Consider the following 15,793-nt stretch of genomic DNA (forward strand, 5'->3'; position numbering starts at 1 on the left):
AATAAAAATTAATCAAACAGATAATTATGCCATTGTAAAATATAACTCAGCCCGCAAAAAAAACAGCCCTCATACGGTTATATTGGTGGAAAAATATAAAAGTTATCACTTTTGGAAAGCGACAATAAAATACAAAACATACAAGAAATTCCTACATCCATAATGGTGAGAATCCCAAATCAAAATCTTGGTAATTCCTCCTGGTGGTGTGAAATCTTTTCCCCCAAATACCTGTGCTATGTGAATAGTTGCAGTGAAATAGCTTGTTGCTATGGTAGACATGCTATATTGTAACCCCCGAAAATTCAGATTTCCACAGGATTGTCCCAATTCAGACCCCCTATGGTCATAAAGATCACTAAAAAGTGGGTAATATGTTAATATGGTGGTTTCTGGGCAGAACCAAGGTTATGTGGTCATTCCAGCCCCCCTTAGTGACAGACTGAATTCTTGCTCATACTTCTCTGTCCGCTCATTTCTACTGGTTGATATTTCACCATCTTGCTCCCTCCAATCCTCTTCAGACGTGCGAAGAAAGTTTGTGACTCCTTGTTACCGGCTCCTGTGGGAGTTTCGTGGATGTCGGACTCATCGAAGACGCTGTCTTCCTCTGCTGTGGATATAACAAAAGAGAAAGGTACTTCTGTCAGGCTGATAAAACCTCATTAGTAGTTTCCAAGCTGGGACAGTTAGGTGGCAACCAACATTGACGTCATTCCAGCTTTAACCCTTTCCAATCCAATTTTGGATTCAGGGTTTCCTAATAGGCTTTCTCTTTTTGCTGTTATACAATGGTGCCATCTGCTGGCTAAAGCTAGTGTGTGCGCGCCAGAGAGGCTCAGACAGCAGAGTAGCTGGCAATAGACAGTAAGAATACCCTGTCGGATGTCTTCTGACATTGGAGCTATACAAGCTTCAATCAGAATATAGGAAGACGTCAGGCAGTGGATTGGAAAGGGGTAATAGAGTCATCTACCAAGCTTTCCCAGAGCTAGGGAGTGGTATTGGAATGGGGGATGTAACTACTCATGCATGCCTCACAGGAGCCTATGAAAGCTGTGTAGGAACAACTATTGGAGCTAAAATGGTGAGCAAATAGACATGAAGCAATCACCTTTCTCCTTCTCGCTGTATCGGCTGATGTTGCTGTTGTCGCTGTACAGCGGGCCGGCTGTGGCGTGGGGTTTGCAGCTGTGGTACTGAGCATTCAGTGTGTTCACTGTGATGTGAATGAGATGTAACACGATCTTCCCAAGATCTGCTTCCCGGTACGGGTACTGCCACAAAACAATAAATTATCACAGTGTAATGAAAAGTCGGAAAACTTTCTAATATACTTTACACTTTTCAAGATTTCGGCCTACTGTCAGTGAATGTAAATATTTTTGCTTTATATTAAAGGGGCTGTGCTTTGATTGAAAATTATCCTCTATTCACAGGTTAGAAGGCAGGGATCAGACTGGTGGGGGTCCGACCACAACTGCTAGGGCGGAGAGGAGGCAGAGAGGGGGCGGGAGCTCAGTGCACTGCTGCCGGCTCTTCCAGCCTCCTCCCCCTGCAGAGAGCGACACCGTATATCGGCTGGCGTGAATACCCGGCCGATATACGGTCGTCTGAATGCACCCTTATACCTATGTGGGGTGAAATGGAAAAAAAGCAATTGTGCCATGTTAGGGGAGGAGATGTCTTGTTTTTACAGTGTTCACGGTGCAGTACAAATGACATTAACTGTATTCTGCAGGTCAGAAGACTTGCCGTAATGCCAAATTTATAGAATTTTTATTATGTTTTATGACTTTGAAAAAATATAAAACTTACAGGGCCACTCCAGCGAAAACACATTTTTATTGTCATATTCCGAGTCCAATAACTTTTTTTCCCATCAAAACATCTGTGTGGGGGCATGCTTTTTGCAGTATCGGTACGCAGTGTGCACGACCTTTTGATCATTTTAATTTAATTTTTCATTTAGCAGCAGGATGACAAAAATATCTGCAAATCTGGCATTTTTTTTCTAATAGTGTTCACTGTGAGTAATAAATAATGCAATATTTTGATATCTTGGATGTTTACGGATGTGGGGATGCGCATTATGTAGTTTATTGTATTATTTCGATTTTTTTTAACATGAAAATTAACAAAAGTATTATTTTTTTACTTTAAACTTATTTTTATTTTTTTTTAGTTTCCATAGGGGACTCCTGATCATCTGACTGCTTGTACAATTTCCTTCATTACCTCAGTATTGCAGTATATTGTACTTTTACTGGCAATCTATTCAGCCCCGCAACAGGCAGAGTTTAATAGGTTGAAATTTATGGTAGGTCTAGGAGCCTTTACTAGGCTCAAGGCTGTCATGGCAATGCATCAGCCGACTGCAATGCATCGCAGGGGGGCAGTAAAACATCAGAAGGAACCTCCTCCAGCCAGCTATGTAGATGCTGTGGTCAGCATTGACCACAGCATTTAAGTAGTTAAACAGCCAAGATCTGGCTAGCTCTGACCATGTTGTAAGGCCCAGGTAGTAGCTGTTGACTATGAAGTGGGCTCGGCTTCCAAACCTGCTCCATATTGCCCCTGGCAACACATAATGAATATATCCATCATAGGTCATTAAGGGGTTAAACTTAGCCATAGCACAAACCTCTCCAACGCAATTACAATGTATCAATGTAAACAATCAGTACCCATCTCACTTCTATATTGGATACACTGATACATTGCAACACGCCCTCAGCTAAGTGACCAGGACTTGGTACAGTCAGATTTTCTGGATCATTCACTGACAGCAAACGGAGATTGTATTTACATATAACCAGATTTCCTCTACATGGTGAAACACGCACAGGGCCAGCATTGGGGAAGAGCAAACTGGCAATTGCCCGATCCCCAAAAGAGCCCCTTCTCTTCAGGGCTGCACTGTGACTACTGCTGTGTGACTTGCAGCAATGTGAATCCTTAGTGATTGAGCAGTGCAGCTTTAAGCAAGCACAATCAATGGATTCTCATTCAAGTGAATAGGACATATTAGAAATTTGGGGTCCCACTTAAAATTTTTGTCTAAAACTGACCCTAAACACATAATTTGCAAATAATTTACTCCCACATTAACCCTATTACCCTCTATTTAGAAACACTACTAGTACCAGCATGCCTCCATTGTCCAGGGTGCGGTATTTCCTATTCTATGATCACATTTCCAGAAGAGCACATTGCACGGTCCCTTATCAGCTGTCTGCCCATCATTAGCTATTTTATTAATTTATTCGCTGTGGTCACTGGCAAGCGGTCCTAGCAGGCGACACGCTGACGGCTCCATGACAGGTGAAAGACAGTCAGAGCACTTTTGTGTCACCAATTCAGATTAGAGTTGACAGATATTTGGAATAATGGTGACCCGGGTCTGGCCATTAACATATTCAGCCGTCGTATGAAGGAGAGGTCTGTGTCTGCATGATAATGGGCTGACTGTATGAAAGAAGAACAAACTCATGGGTACACTTATAGACACCCCATCTGCTGGCACAGACTCCTGGGGGATCATGTAGTAGTAACGCCATTTGTACCGTAAGAAGAGTAGCGCAACGCGTATTAGAAAATAGTGATGTATGTTATATTTATAAAAAATGGATCCAATAGCAGTCGAGAATACACTGTTAGGGCTCCTGTCCACGGACGATAGTGCATTGTGTTACCCGAAACGATAATCCCTCCGCGAGCAGCACAGTGCACGATTTCCATAGCGTTGCTATGAAAAGCACAGTCCCCTGTCCACTAGCCAAGAATCATAGCAATTCTCCACTAGCAGGACTCAAATCACGGCATGTCGCAATTCTCCGCGGTGAGCCTATCTGTCAGATAGGCTCACTGCAGAGAACTGTCAGTTCTCTCCTCTTCCCCCCCAGCGGCAGAATATTGCTATCGATATTTCGCCTCGCCTGTGGACAGGGGGCTTAAAGAGAGGACCCCAAGAGACTTCCTTCTAAGTTACCCTCAAATGCTGCAAACTTGCCTCCTGAACATCCCCCCTGTCCAGGACACATGATAACCACCCCTAATGCTGACATCCTGCATATCCTAAGTACCTGCACTCCTTCACCTGAGGCCAGCTTTAGCCCGCCTGCAAACAAACTGTTAAAAATTGCAAAATCCATGCTGGGCGTCCGTACCAAGGATCCACAGCAAATACAATTTGTAGCGTGCTATGGAAAAGTGCTTCTTCCTGCATATGAGCAGAAATGAATTGCGATTTTTGCTTGCGGAGGAAAAATTGCAGCGTGTTCTATTTTAGTATGGATTCCGCATTGACGGCTTCCATTGAAGCCAACTGACATTGCGGATACGTCACGGGTACCCATGTCATCATCTAGTGATGGCACAGGAAAAATAAAGATTTACATCAGTAGAGATAATGAAGAAAGAAGAAATGTATGCGGGGTCGTCGGCCGGGGTCAGAGCCGGATTCCGCTGCGGGCTTCCACATGCGGAATCCGGCTCTGCCATGTGCAGGAGGCCTTACGTTCCTAATAGAGACAAAGGTGGAACAAGCAGTTGATGCTCCCCCATGCTGCACAGCAGTGTAGTGCACTACTCCTTTGGTAGATACTGGCTATGGGCTTAAGAATATTAGTTCAACCAAAATTAAAGCAGTCACTATCTCTTGGTAATGCTTGCTTGCTATTTATTATGAACTCTTTATCTTGTGCCTCTAATCAGAGGATTAGGCTGCTGTTTGATTTCTCCCAATGCTTTACACTGCTGCTTTGCTCAATTAAGGCACAATTAAGGCCATTGTCTTCAGCTCTGCTGATTCTGTAGTGGTTTAAAATCTACTTCCTGTATTATCAGTGTTACTGAATATTTCTTTGATCTTTGTCCCATGCTTTAAGGCGCTTTTACATGCAACGAATTATCACTCAAAATTCGTTCAAACAGCCAAAACTGAGCAATAATCCTTACATGTAAACGCGGGCAGTTGTGTACTATTCGTTCAATAGTGGTTCAGCGCTGTTTTTTAGCCGGCATAAAAACCATCACCAGGGCCGCACAAAATTCGTTCCATAGGAATACAGTTTTTTCTGTTTTTTCAGCGGCTTAAGGATGGGTTTTGTTTGCCTTTCATACATAATGAGTACATTGTTTACTTGAGAAGACAATAGAATCCTGCTGGCCAGATAATCCCTCGCATAAACAAACGCCCTACTGAACCAACAGCAGCTACTGAGTTTACTTTAGCTAAATAGGAAAAATAGAGCTGATTAGGTGCGAGTAATTTTATGCAAAAATGTCATCAATTTGTTCAACTGTTCCTCCGTTTAAGCGATAATCGTTGCGTGTAAATGGGCCTTTACACTACAGCTCTGCTTGTTCTGACTGACTGATTTGTTTAAGCACAAGCTCATCAGGAAGTTAGAGCATAGAGGTCTGATCTCCACTTCAAAATCAAGAGTATCACACATATACTTAAATGAGACATTATAAGGAGAACACTGGAGAGCTTTAACTATTGTGCCCCCTGTATGGTCATGTGCTATACTTTAGGGGTCATTCAATCAACGGTGACTTCGGCACATAATAAGCACGCAATGCACGGCCATGTGATACGCAGTGAATGGAGTCAATGAAAGTACACACTCTATTTCACCGCGTATCACACAGCGTGAGCCCTATTCTTTTCTATAGGGGGCCAATACATACGCAACGCCGCTATGAGAAAAGCATGAAAAAAAAGACAAATGTCACACTGCGCATGTCCGTGTGCGGGAGACACGCTGTCATGTGCAGTGCACTCGCTGCCATATGCCGCGATGGTCAGCACTTACACAGACCGGTAAAACGCTAAGTGACCCACACAGCATTTTACGCATACGCTTGTGTGAATGAGACCAGATGGAAATTAAGTAATAAACACAACTAACCAAAGAAGCATGAAACATACTGACACGTTTCCCTTTGTACCTTATAGAGGATGACGAGGAGAGCTTTCAGCCACATTTGCCGGATGTGTGGCTTTAGAGACCAAAGCGAGCAGCGGGGCGGCTGCTGGAAGTAATGCCTGAGCTGGGGGCATGTGCAGTATTTTAGGACTTGTACCACCAGAGGCAGAAGATGCTTCCCCAGGTTGATGTTATAATCCATCACCTGCAAGACATGCAATAGAGGTTACCAACAATAAAAAACATGCAGACTGTGTCAATGTCACCCAGTTTTCCACAGACCCTGAATGCTCAACCAAGAGTGCATGTGTATGGGGGAGTTGGGTGTACTGAAGGTGTATGGGGTCTTCAGTGGCTGCAGGAAGTTACCAAGTGTGTACAGTAGCAATCAATGTTTTCTGATACTGAATAAACTCAGCATTTCCTCTGTTTACCTCGAGCAGATATGGATGTCGTTTATTATAACTGTTCATTATCCGGTCATTAATAATAGCTACAGCTTCCAGGAAACTCTAATTTAACTTGTCTTACCCTAGAGGTCAGTTACATTTATTACATAAGACACCATTTCCTGTCACTGGTAAATAATACATAACTCTCACCAAGAGAAGATACTGTGACAAATTCCAAAATTGTATTTAACCCCTTAAAGGGGTTGTCCAGCTTTACATTACTGATGACCCATCCTCAGGATATGCTAGAAATAGTGGATCAGCAGAGGTCCACCGTTTAGGCCGATGCACTACTGCAGGTCGATATTAGGGTATACTAGTAATTATTAGGAAATTATAGCACCAGCATTTCTAGTGGCGCAATGCGCTTCACAGCTCTGCTACATGCACGTTACACACACACAGCTTTACTACATGCACGTCACACACACAGCTTTGCTACATGCACGTCACACACACAGCTCTGTTACATGTACGTCACACACACCGCCCTGCTACATGCATGTCACACACACAGCCCTGCTACATGCATGTCACACACAGCTCTGCTACATACATTTTCCATCCCATACAACAGGGAACACAACCAGCACAGCAGAGTCCTGCACATACTGATCACCCCCGGGATCATGTGACCCCAGACTCCTCCTAAATAGGTGACGGATCACATGACAGTGACATCATCACAGGACCTGTAAGCACATGGCTGCTGTCCGGCTAGGTGGTCGTAAGTATTCCATAGCAACTAAGGCTGTAGGGGTTTGTAGGGGATGTAGTCCACCCGCAATCTGCACAGGGATGAAGGACCTGTGATGAGGTCACCGTCATGTAATCAGGGGCGGAGCATGTAACTCACTCACGGACAGGTGGTCATTAGTATCTGCATAGGGATGAAGGACCTGTGATGACATCCCCGTCATGTGTTCAGGGGCGGAGCATGTAACTCACTCACGGACAGGAGGTTGTTAGTATCTGCAGAGGGATGAAGGTCCCGTGATGACATCGCCGTCATGTGATCAGGGTGGAGCATATAACACATGCACGGACGGACAGGTGGTGACTAGTATCTTGATTAGCGAAACTGCTATATACCAAAACTAAGGCAGTGTGCACAGAGCCTAAGTCACATCGCACTGATCATTAATTCTTGGATATGAGTGATAAGTAATAAGGTGGTTATTACAGCTTACATCCCATTGGTTGACAATCAGCTTTCCCAGACTCCTCAATGTTTTTTTTGGTTGGATATGAACATAAGAGTTGGGGGTATATTACTGGTGTACATAACATGGCGTACTTATCATTGAGATGTTTGGAGCAGCTGGATGATTATTATTACAGTTCTCAAATGCATTGTCTACTAGTTTTCCAAGGCCCTTACAGTATCTGCCTGGTTATTAGAGTTGGAATGTGTCATTGCATAACATAGCAAATGATGGTAAATGTGTCATTCTGGGGGAGATGTAATGGCAGTCACATTGGTTATCACCTAATGTTTCAGAAGAAATGATTGCTAGATCTTGTCACCATACCTGCGCTATTCCTGCAATAAATGCATTGAAGCATGTAGATATGCGCATTTTTTGAGGGGCGATCATGAAACATCCCTCCTGCTGATCGAAGCCCAGCAACACGTATAGATGGCGTTTTACTGTATTGAAAGCTTTAGCACTGCTGATGTCTGCTTCGGCGCTGCTCTTGTCTTTGGCCATGAACTTCATGAGGACAGTGATTAGGTGGTGCACAGTCTGGTGGTCAATCCCCGCATCCTCTGGCAATGGGTCCTTAATGATGTTGTCATTTTCTGGAGACTGCTGACCTGTACATAAAGACAAATGTTGACCTGTCTTGCGTGCCTTCCTGGTGCATTGTGGGAGCTGAGATAACAGTAAGGCCATGTCCAGTCATGGTAACAGAAAGTGGATCATAAACCTAATTTACTAACGGAACATTAAGAGAGTCGTCTGGGACTTTTTACATGTATTTCTATTGATGTTCAGTGGGGGTCCTGCTACCTAGGATTCCTGGTGCTGCTGTCACTATGAATAGCGCAGGAAGCAGATTGCACTAACAATAGGGCAGTGGCCTGGGTTGGTATTGCAGGTACAGCTCCAATTGAATTCAATAGGAGCTGTGCCCGCAATACCAACCAGGACCACTGTGCAATGGTCAGTGCAATCTGCTTTCTGTGCATTCCATAGTGACAGCAGTATCAGGAATCAGCTGATCAGTAGGGGTCCCAGCAGTGGACACCCGCTCATCATCTATTGATGACCTGTTCTGAGGACAAGCCATTTCCCTATTATTTATTTAGACATAGAGAAGTAATATTTAGGTGTCCGAGTATCAGGGCACCCTGTGTTAGCTCAGCAGAATCAGTGCATTAATTTAAATGGGTGCTAAGTAAAGGCCCATTTAAACACGACGATTATTGCTCAAAATTCGCTCAAAAGCTGTCTTTTGAGCGATACTCGTTGTGTGTAAATGTGCTCATCTTTCAATTTTCTGCCAAAAGATGAATTTGAGTTCAACATAAAATCCATCGTTCAGCAGAACAGCTGATAAGATGCACCGCACGCTGTGTTCTGCCCGGGGAGGGAGAGCTGATAACAGCTGATTACATTGTCTCAGCTGTCAGCCCCGCCAGCAGAATAAAGGGAATGCATTCAGCAAACAGCAGGTGGTCTGTTCCCTGAATACAGCTCCCAATAGGCATTAGTACCAAGTAGTAGTTTATGCAAAGTGATCGCTCAAAAGATGGCTTTGTGTGTAAATGCACCTTAATGTGTAAAGAAAAGGAGCCTTCAAGGAGTAGTTTCCCTTTCAGTGTGTCGGAAATGTTGTGAATTTACGGAATAATATCTCTTGGATGGTACTGATTCTCCTTTTGAAGATGCAACTGGTGTAGGGAGTGCAGAGCTCCCTGGAAAAAGTATACAACATAACTCTCCTATAGAAGGAAGAAAATAGTCTCTCTAGTGTCCCCTATGGGTAGCTATACTTGTAAGCCAATATCTACAGTGTCTCTAGTCATGTTTCCAGGCTGTTTACCAGTAGCTGACAGGATAGCTACTTGTAGGTGGCAACAGAGGGACAGTTTTCTTTCTTCTGGGGAGAGCTAATTTCGGAATAACATTTGAGTGCCCGATCCAAATGTAAGTAAAATACTTCACTGCTTCTCACAGACTAACCTTGAGTTTGCTCCGCTGTGCCACCAAGTGCTGGGGCAGACTGTTCATGTCTCGTCAATCTGACAGCTAGAGACAGGAAAACATGTAAGTAAACAAATCTGCAATGATAATGAGTGAAGAAGTGCCATGAAAAGAGTTTATTGGGCTGAAAACCAAAACTTCTACAACTTATAAAAATGGAACATTATAAGTGCAGCATTTAGTGGGCGAAGTTTCTCTATATATAAACTAGTCATAAAGGGGTAGGAAATCTTTCTGTGCATCCCACTGAAGTACATTACAGACAGTTTCTCCCCAAGCTGAATTGGCTGATAACTGAGAACATTAGTTTAGTTGAACTTTAGATCAAATTCAGAGAAGACAGACTGCAGAGCTAACATCCCTTTTAGAAATGATGACCAATGTGTAAAGTCTACAACATAGGAGTGTTATACAGGGTTTTTCAAAAAGTTGTAGATTTGGGGATTTAATTACAAACAAACTAAAATAAACAGGTATACAATCCACACACACTGAAAGGTCGAATGCCCACGGGCAGATTATCGCTGCGAAAAAAAACGCGGTAAGACAACCGCCACGATTTCCGCAGCAATGTCTGTCCATAGGCATGCTGTGTAAAACGATTCTCCCCTGCCCACAAGCGGAGATCAGCTGTGATTTTCTGCTCGCGAGGGGAGAATCGCAGCATGTTCTAATTTTTGTGGAAAAACGCATGGATGGCTTCCATTGCAGTCAATGGAAGCCATCCGTTTCACGATTCTCCGCACTGTGGGCACAGCAGAAGTATTGTGGGAATCTGCATCATACCTTAGCGCTGGCACGTTATGCGCTGCACTGAACACGCGCTGGCTGACACTCTGAGGCAGATCCGGACAGGTGAGTATAGGGTCTCTGGGGGGCGCCGGGTCTGATTCCGCTATGAGATTTTGCAGGTGGAATCCGACCTGGCCGTGGGCATGAGGCCAAAAGAAAAAGGTTCAAAGTTTTTTATGATATACTAACAAGTTCCATCTTCTCCCACGTCGCAGCGCTGTTTCCTGTTTACAATTTATAGGAAATGGCTTCACCACAGGAGAAATCATTGTGAGTCCTTGACTTCAAGTGCAACGTGAATTCCAGCATGAATTCCATAAACAGCCGCCTCGTCACAAGTAAAATTATGAGTGGCACAGACAAGTCATTGATCTAGGTTGTATATGCATCTCAGGGACCATAAAACTGTGAAAGAGACACCTAGCACCGCGATGTGGCAGAAAATGGAACTTACTGGAATGTCATAGAAAACTTTGACCCTTCCTCTTTTCAGCGATGTGTGGATTGTGTATCTGTCTTTTGTAGGTTGTTTGCAATTAAATCCTCAAATCTGCTCCTTTTTGAATAACCCTTATTTAAGTTAATACTCAACGGATTTTGGTGCTGAGAGTCTCTGGCAGGGAGAGGGCTCTCTTGGATTCTCCTGCTCCTTTAACGCTGTCTCGGAGGGAACGGACACTTTTCTGTCGGTTGCGTGCAAATCGTGCTCTTTTAATCTTCCACATGGCAGCATCACTTAAATTAGCCACATTTGTCCTCACCGCCGTGATGGCTAAATGTTAACACACAATTAAAAGAGACACAAAGTATAAGAACAAATACACATGATACTTGGTAATTATAAGAAGTCTGCAGAATTGTGAGTGCAGCTCTGGAGTATAATACAGGATGTAACTCAGGATCAGTACAGGATAAGTAATGTAATGTATGTACACAGTGACTCCACCAGAAGAATAGTGAATACAGCTCTGGAGTATAATACAGGATGTAACTCAAGATCAGTAATGTAATGTATGTACACAGTGACTCCACCAGAAGAATAGTGAGTACAGCTCTGGAGTATAATACAGGATGTAACTCAGGATCAGTACAGGAAAAGTTATGTAATGTATGTACACAGTAATTCCAGCAGCAGAATAGTGAGTGCAGCTCTGGAGTATAATACAGGATGTAACTCAGGATCAGTACAGGATAAGTAATGTAATGTATGTACACAGTGAGTCCACCAGCAGAATAGTGAGTGCCGCTCTGGAATATAACACAGGATGTAACTCAGGATCAGTACTTGATAAGTAATGTAATGTATGTACACAGTGACTCCACCAGCAGAATAGTGAGTGCATCTCTGGAGAAGGTTGGGTGTGTGAGAGCTCTGCAGGATCCAGGGTGTGGTCACCAGTAAGAGGAAAGCTTACCCAGCCAAGTCTACAGGTGCTGGGCTTGCTCCAGCCATGGAGTCCCAGACCTCCTCCCTCTGGCCTCGGTCGGGGGGAGGGAGGACTGCACCCCAGGAGGGGAGAACACCTGGTCGGAGTGGCAGCAATGTCACCCTGACTCCCCTGGAGGAGCCCAAGAGGACCCGCAGCCAGAGGAAGAGAGTGGAGGACCATGCGGCAAAACAACGTTTGCAGGCAAGTTGGGCTGATCGCAGGGAGGGCGAGTCTGTAACGGATGTGGCATCACGCATTGCCAAGTATATGAAGGACTTTGGGCATGTCGGGAGGCAGCTGAATAAATATAAGCAGGAGCTGCACGTTGCCCGCTATGATGCGGAGCGGGCCAGATCCCGCACCAGGAAGTTAGCCATATCGCGGCAGATTGAAGCCTGTGAGGAGGCCATGGAGTTTTATGCAGAGGAGAGGGAAAGGATTCTGCAAAGAAGCGGGCCTTTCAAAGAAAAACTGTTAAACGACGAAAGGTTTAGCAAAATGGCGTCTGTGAGCAGTTGCGGCATTAAAGAGCGCTCTGCCAGGTGCTCAAGCAGCAGCACAGGCGAATCAGACAGTGCTGAGGATGGGCGAGCTGGGTGCTCTGGTGAGCAGCAATCGTCGCTGCCAGGTGGGACTACTGGGCCCAGCATCCCAGCTGAACAGGTCAGCCTGCCCCCCACGTCAGGCGAATCTGACCAGGAGGACACCGACGACAGCTGCAGCAGCAGTGGAGAGGGGGCGCTGATAATGCGGCAGATACAGCTGCAGGAGTCCCCAGAGAGGCTACAATCCTGCTACTTTGGAAAGGATTTGCCCCCAGACACCTCAAGCAAAAAGAGGAGGAAAAAGGAAAAAACGTATATTCAAGAAAAGTTCGTTTATGTCACCAAGCACTCTGGTTTGGCTGAAAAGTCAGACCAGGGTGGTAACCCTGAGCTCCTAGTCCCGGGCTCTATGGTGGGTCCGGTGCAGGGGACTGGGGAAGAGAGGGTTAATGCGGCCCAAAACTCCAAGCCCACTTGTGCTAGTAGTGGGAATGGAGGAGTAAAGGAGGTGGAGAAGAGCGTTCGGAAAGCGAAGAGTCGCGGCCAGTCCAGAGGTGCTGGCGCTGTTGGTCGCGTCCCAGTGGGAGGGGGGCGCGATCCGGCGCCAGGTCCCACCGGTGGTGGCTTAGCTGTCCCCCCTGTGTCCCTAAAGCGCCTTTCCGGTGCAGAGGGGGCGCAGGGGGTGGTGGCTGGGTCTGCCGATCCTCCCACACATGGTAAACATCCTTCTGCTGCTGGAAGGAAAGCTGGGGGAACTGCAGATCCAAGAGTGGCTAAGGTGGGTGGATCTACAGCCACCAATGTCAAAAGAAATGTTGAAGTACATCTTCAGCCACCCACCAAAGGTGCCATGGACTTGCCCTCAGGGCATAAAGAGAAAACTAAGAGTAAAGGTAACATGGGTCCTGGTCCAGCAGCTAATGGAGAAGTGAGTGCGGTAATGGATGCGGCTGTTGGTACCCCTGCTGCCCCTGTTCCTGCTGCCCCTGTTCCTGCAGGAACAGGTGTCCCCGATTCCCCGGCTGGTATGCCACCTTTTGTAAGGGAGGGTGGGGCTTTGGAGGGTAGTCAGGGGGTGGGTCAGGATCCAGTCGCCCCTCCAGCGGCGACAACATCTGGTAGAAGTTATGCCAGTGTCGCCGCTGGAGGGAGGGGGGATGCGTCCTCCTCGTCTTTGGGCTCTGGGGACGGCGTTTTGCAACAGCGCCTCCTGGAGGCCTTGAGGAGGGGGGAGAGCTCGATGAATGTAGGGGGCAGAGTTGTGGATTTGTCTCTCTGGGTGGAGAGACATGGTCTTGGTGCCTTCCGAGAACAAAGGGGGGAGACCGTCTGGTCCCTGCCGACAACCGGGCAGGACATTGGCCGTAGGAATGTGGCTCGTCTTCAGTGGAGAGGCAATGACGCGTGCCCATCCAGGAGTAAGGTGGTGGAGCTTCTGCTGAAGATGGGTTTCAGGGCAAATGACATCTATGCCCTGATCCATCCTTATGGCACGTCTGAGTTCGACATCAGCTTTGCTCGCCCGGAGGGCCTGGAGCTCTTCTGGGGGAATTATGAGCTGATGAAGGACGAGCCCGGCTGGCGCGGTTTCGCTGCACAAGTGGTAACCCGCCAGACTGGAGTCAAGAGAGTGACCGTTTTGACTCGTAACGAGTCCCTCTCTTGTTATGATATCATGACTTGGATAAGTCGGTATGGAGAGGTGGTGGATATGCCCAATAAGAACCGGGACGAACACGGCATCTGGTCCGGAGCCTGGACGTTTATGGTGAAACTTAAGCGTTCAGGGAATTCGGTGGCCCACATACCATCCGCGGCTTTCCTTGGCAGGGATCGTATCTTGGCCTTCTACCAGGGGCAGCCGAAGCTCTGTCACAAGTGCGGCGACCCCACACATTTGAGTGCAGCCTGTAACGTCATCAAGTGCGCTCTGTGTGGCGAGGTAGGTCATCTTGCGGCATCTTGTACAGAGATTAGGTGTCACCTGTGTGGTGACCTCGGTCACCCATTCAGTCGCTGTCCACGCTCTTTTGCCAATGCGGTCAGGGCCCCAGCGGAGGAGAGCCGTGAGGTTGCTTCTGCAGGGGAGGGGACCAGCAGAGGCGATGGAGCCCAGGAGCCAAGGAAGAACAAACATGCTGGGGCAGCCAAGCTAAGGCGCCAAGAGAAGCGCGGAAGGGGCAGGGAGCTGGTGGAAACCCAGGTGGCAGGTGGGTCAATGCTGGCCCCTGCTCCGGACGCAAATCATGTGGCTGAGGCTCCAGGGGACAGGGAGCTGGATGAGGAGGTCAGGAGGATCCAAAGGGAAGAGGATGCCACTTATTCAGATTCTTCCCACTATGAAAGTGTGGGTGAGGGCAAGGATGAGTGGCAAAAGAAAAAGCGCAAGCAGGGCTCCAAGAAAATGAAAAAAAGGGAAGGGAAATCTTCCCCTGCAACGGGCCAGGTGCAGGAAGGCAATCCAAACTCTCCTCTTGTTGGGCTCTCCAACAGGTACCAAGCTCTCTCGTCCTCGGAGGAAGAGATGCCTAGGACAAGCGTGGGGCCTACAGGGGGTGCTGAGCCTTCCTCTTATGGGGGTTTGGTGACCTCCAGGGGGAGGGCTGGCCCAGAGCCCAGTGACAAGGAGGACGAGGTCGAGGAGCCCCTTGCCATGGACCTTTCAGTGTCCAAGAAACGTGGCAAGGGGTCATCCTCAGACCCGGATGAGAAGGGGGGTGGGAAGAAGAAAGCCATCTAACTCAATCACCAATGATGGCGGCACCCGCTCCGTTGACGCTGGCATCCATTAATGTTGCCAGCATTAAATCTGATATGGCTAGATTTGCGGCCTTTGATTTTCTCGGCCGCGTTGAAGCTGACATTTTGTTTTTGCAAGAGACCAGGCTGCCAAATTTGGCAGCTGTGCATAAGGCAAGGAGGGAATGGAGGTCTGGTCCATCTTACTGGTCTCTTGCGGCCGAGCCATATAGCGGAGTGGCGGTACTTTTTACCGCAGCGGTTGAATGCCGACGGGTTATCGAGTTAGAAATAGGGAGGTGCCTGATCCTGGATGTTCTCATGAAGGGACAAGAGCTTCGGCTAATCAACATCTACGGTCCCCAAACCAAGCGGGACCGCAAAGATCTCTTTATGAGGATCAAGCCGTACCTTTTTACCAGTCGGCAGGTGATCTTTGGGGGTGACTTTAACGCAGTCACGAGGACCCGTGACAGGGGAGGCTCCCTAGGCAAGCTGACTTATGATAGCGTCGCGCTTAATAGCATAGCTAGCGAAGCTCGCCTGGTGGATGTCCACATCCGGCACACCCCAGGCCACGCGGGTTTCACCTATTATAGAGGCGAGTGCAGGTCTAGAATAGATAGGTTTTATTTGAAGGAGGAAGCCATCTCTTCACCAGTTTCTGTTGTTGAGGTGGAGTTCTCC

General features: G+C 46.9%; 1 protein-coding gene across 1 annotated transcript in view; it reads right to left on the bottom strand.

Moving 5' to 3' along the window:
- The window catches only part of UNC79 (unc-79 homolog, NALCN channel complex subunit), a 154,050-nt gene that overhangs the window by 49,357 nt on the left and 88,900 nt on the right, over positions 1 to 15,793 (bottom strand). Inside the window, exons 26-31 of the mRNA XM_066607519.1 lie at positions 10,985 to 11,164; positions 9,580 to 9,645; positions 7,921 to 8,207; positions 5,959 to 6,141; positions 1,115 to 1,277; positions 461 to 610 (exon numbers count right to left, since the gene is read on the bottom strand). Of these exons, the coding sequence (XP_066463616.1) occupies positions 461 to 610; positions 1,115 to 1,277; positions 5,959 to 6,141; positions 7,921 to 8,207; positions 9,580 to 9,645; positions 10,985 to 11,164 (1,029 nt within the window). The remainder of the gene's footprint in view (positions 1 to 460; positions 611 to 1,114; positions 1,278 to 5,958; positions 6,142 to 7,920; positions 8,208 to 9,579; positions 9,646 to 10,984; positions 11,165 to 15,793) is intronic.

Source organism: Eleutherodactylus coqui, chromosome 6, assembly GCF_035609145.1.
Source record: "Eleutherodactylus coqui strain aEleCoq1 chromosome 6, aEleCoq1.hap1, whole genome shotgun sequence".
Taxonomy (NCBI): Eukaryota; Metazoa; Chordata; class Amphibia; order Anura; family Eleutherodactylidae; genus Eleutherodactylus; species Eleutherodactylus coqui.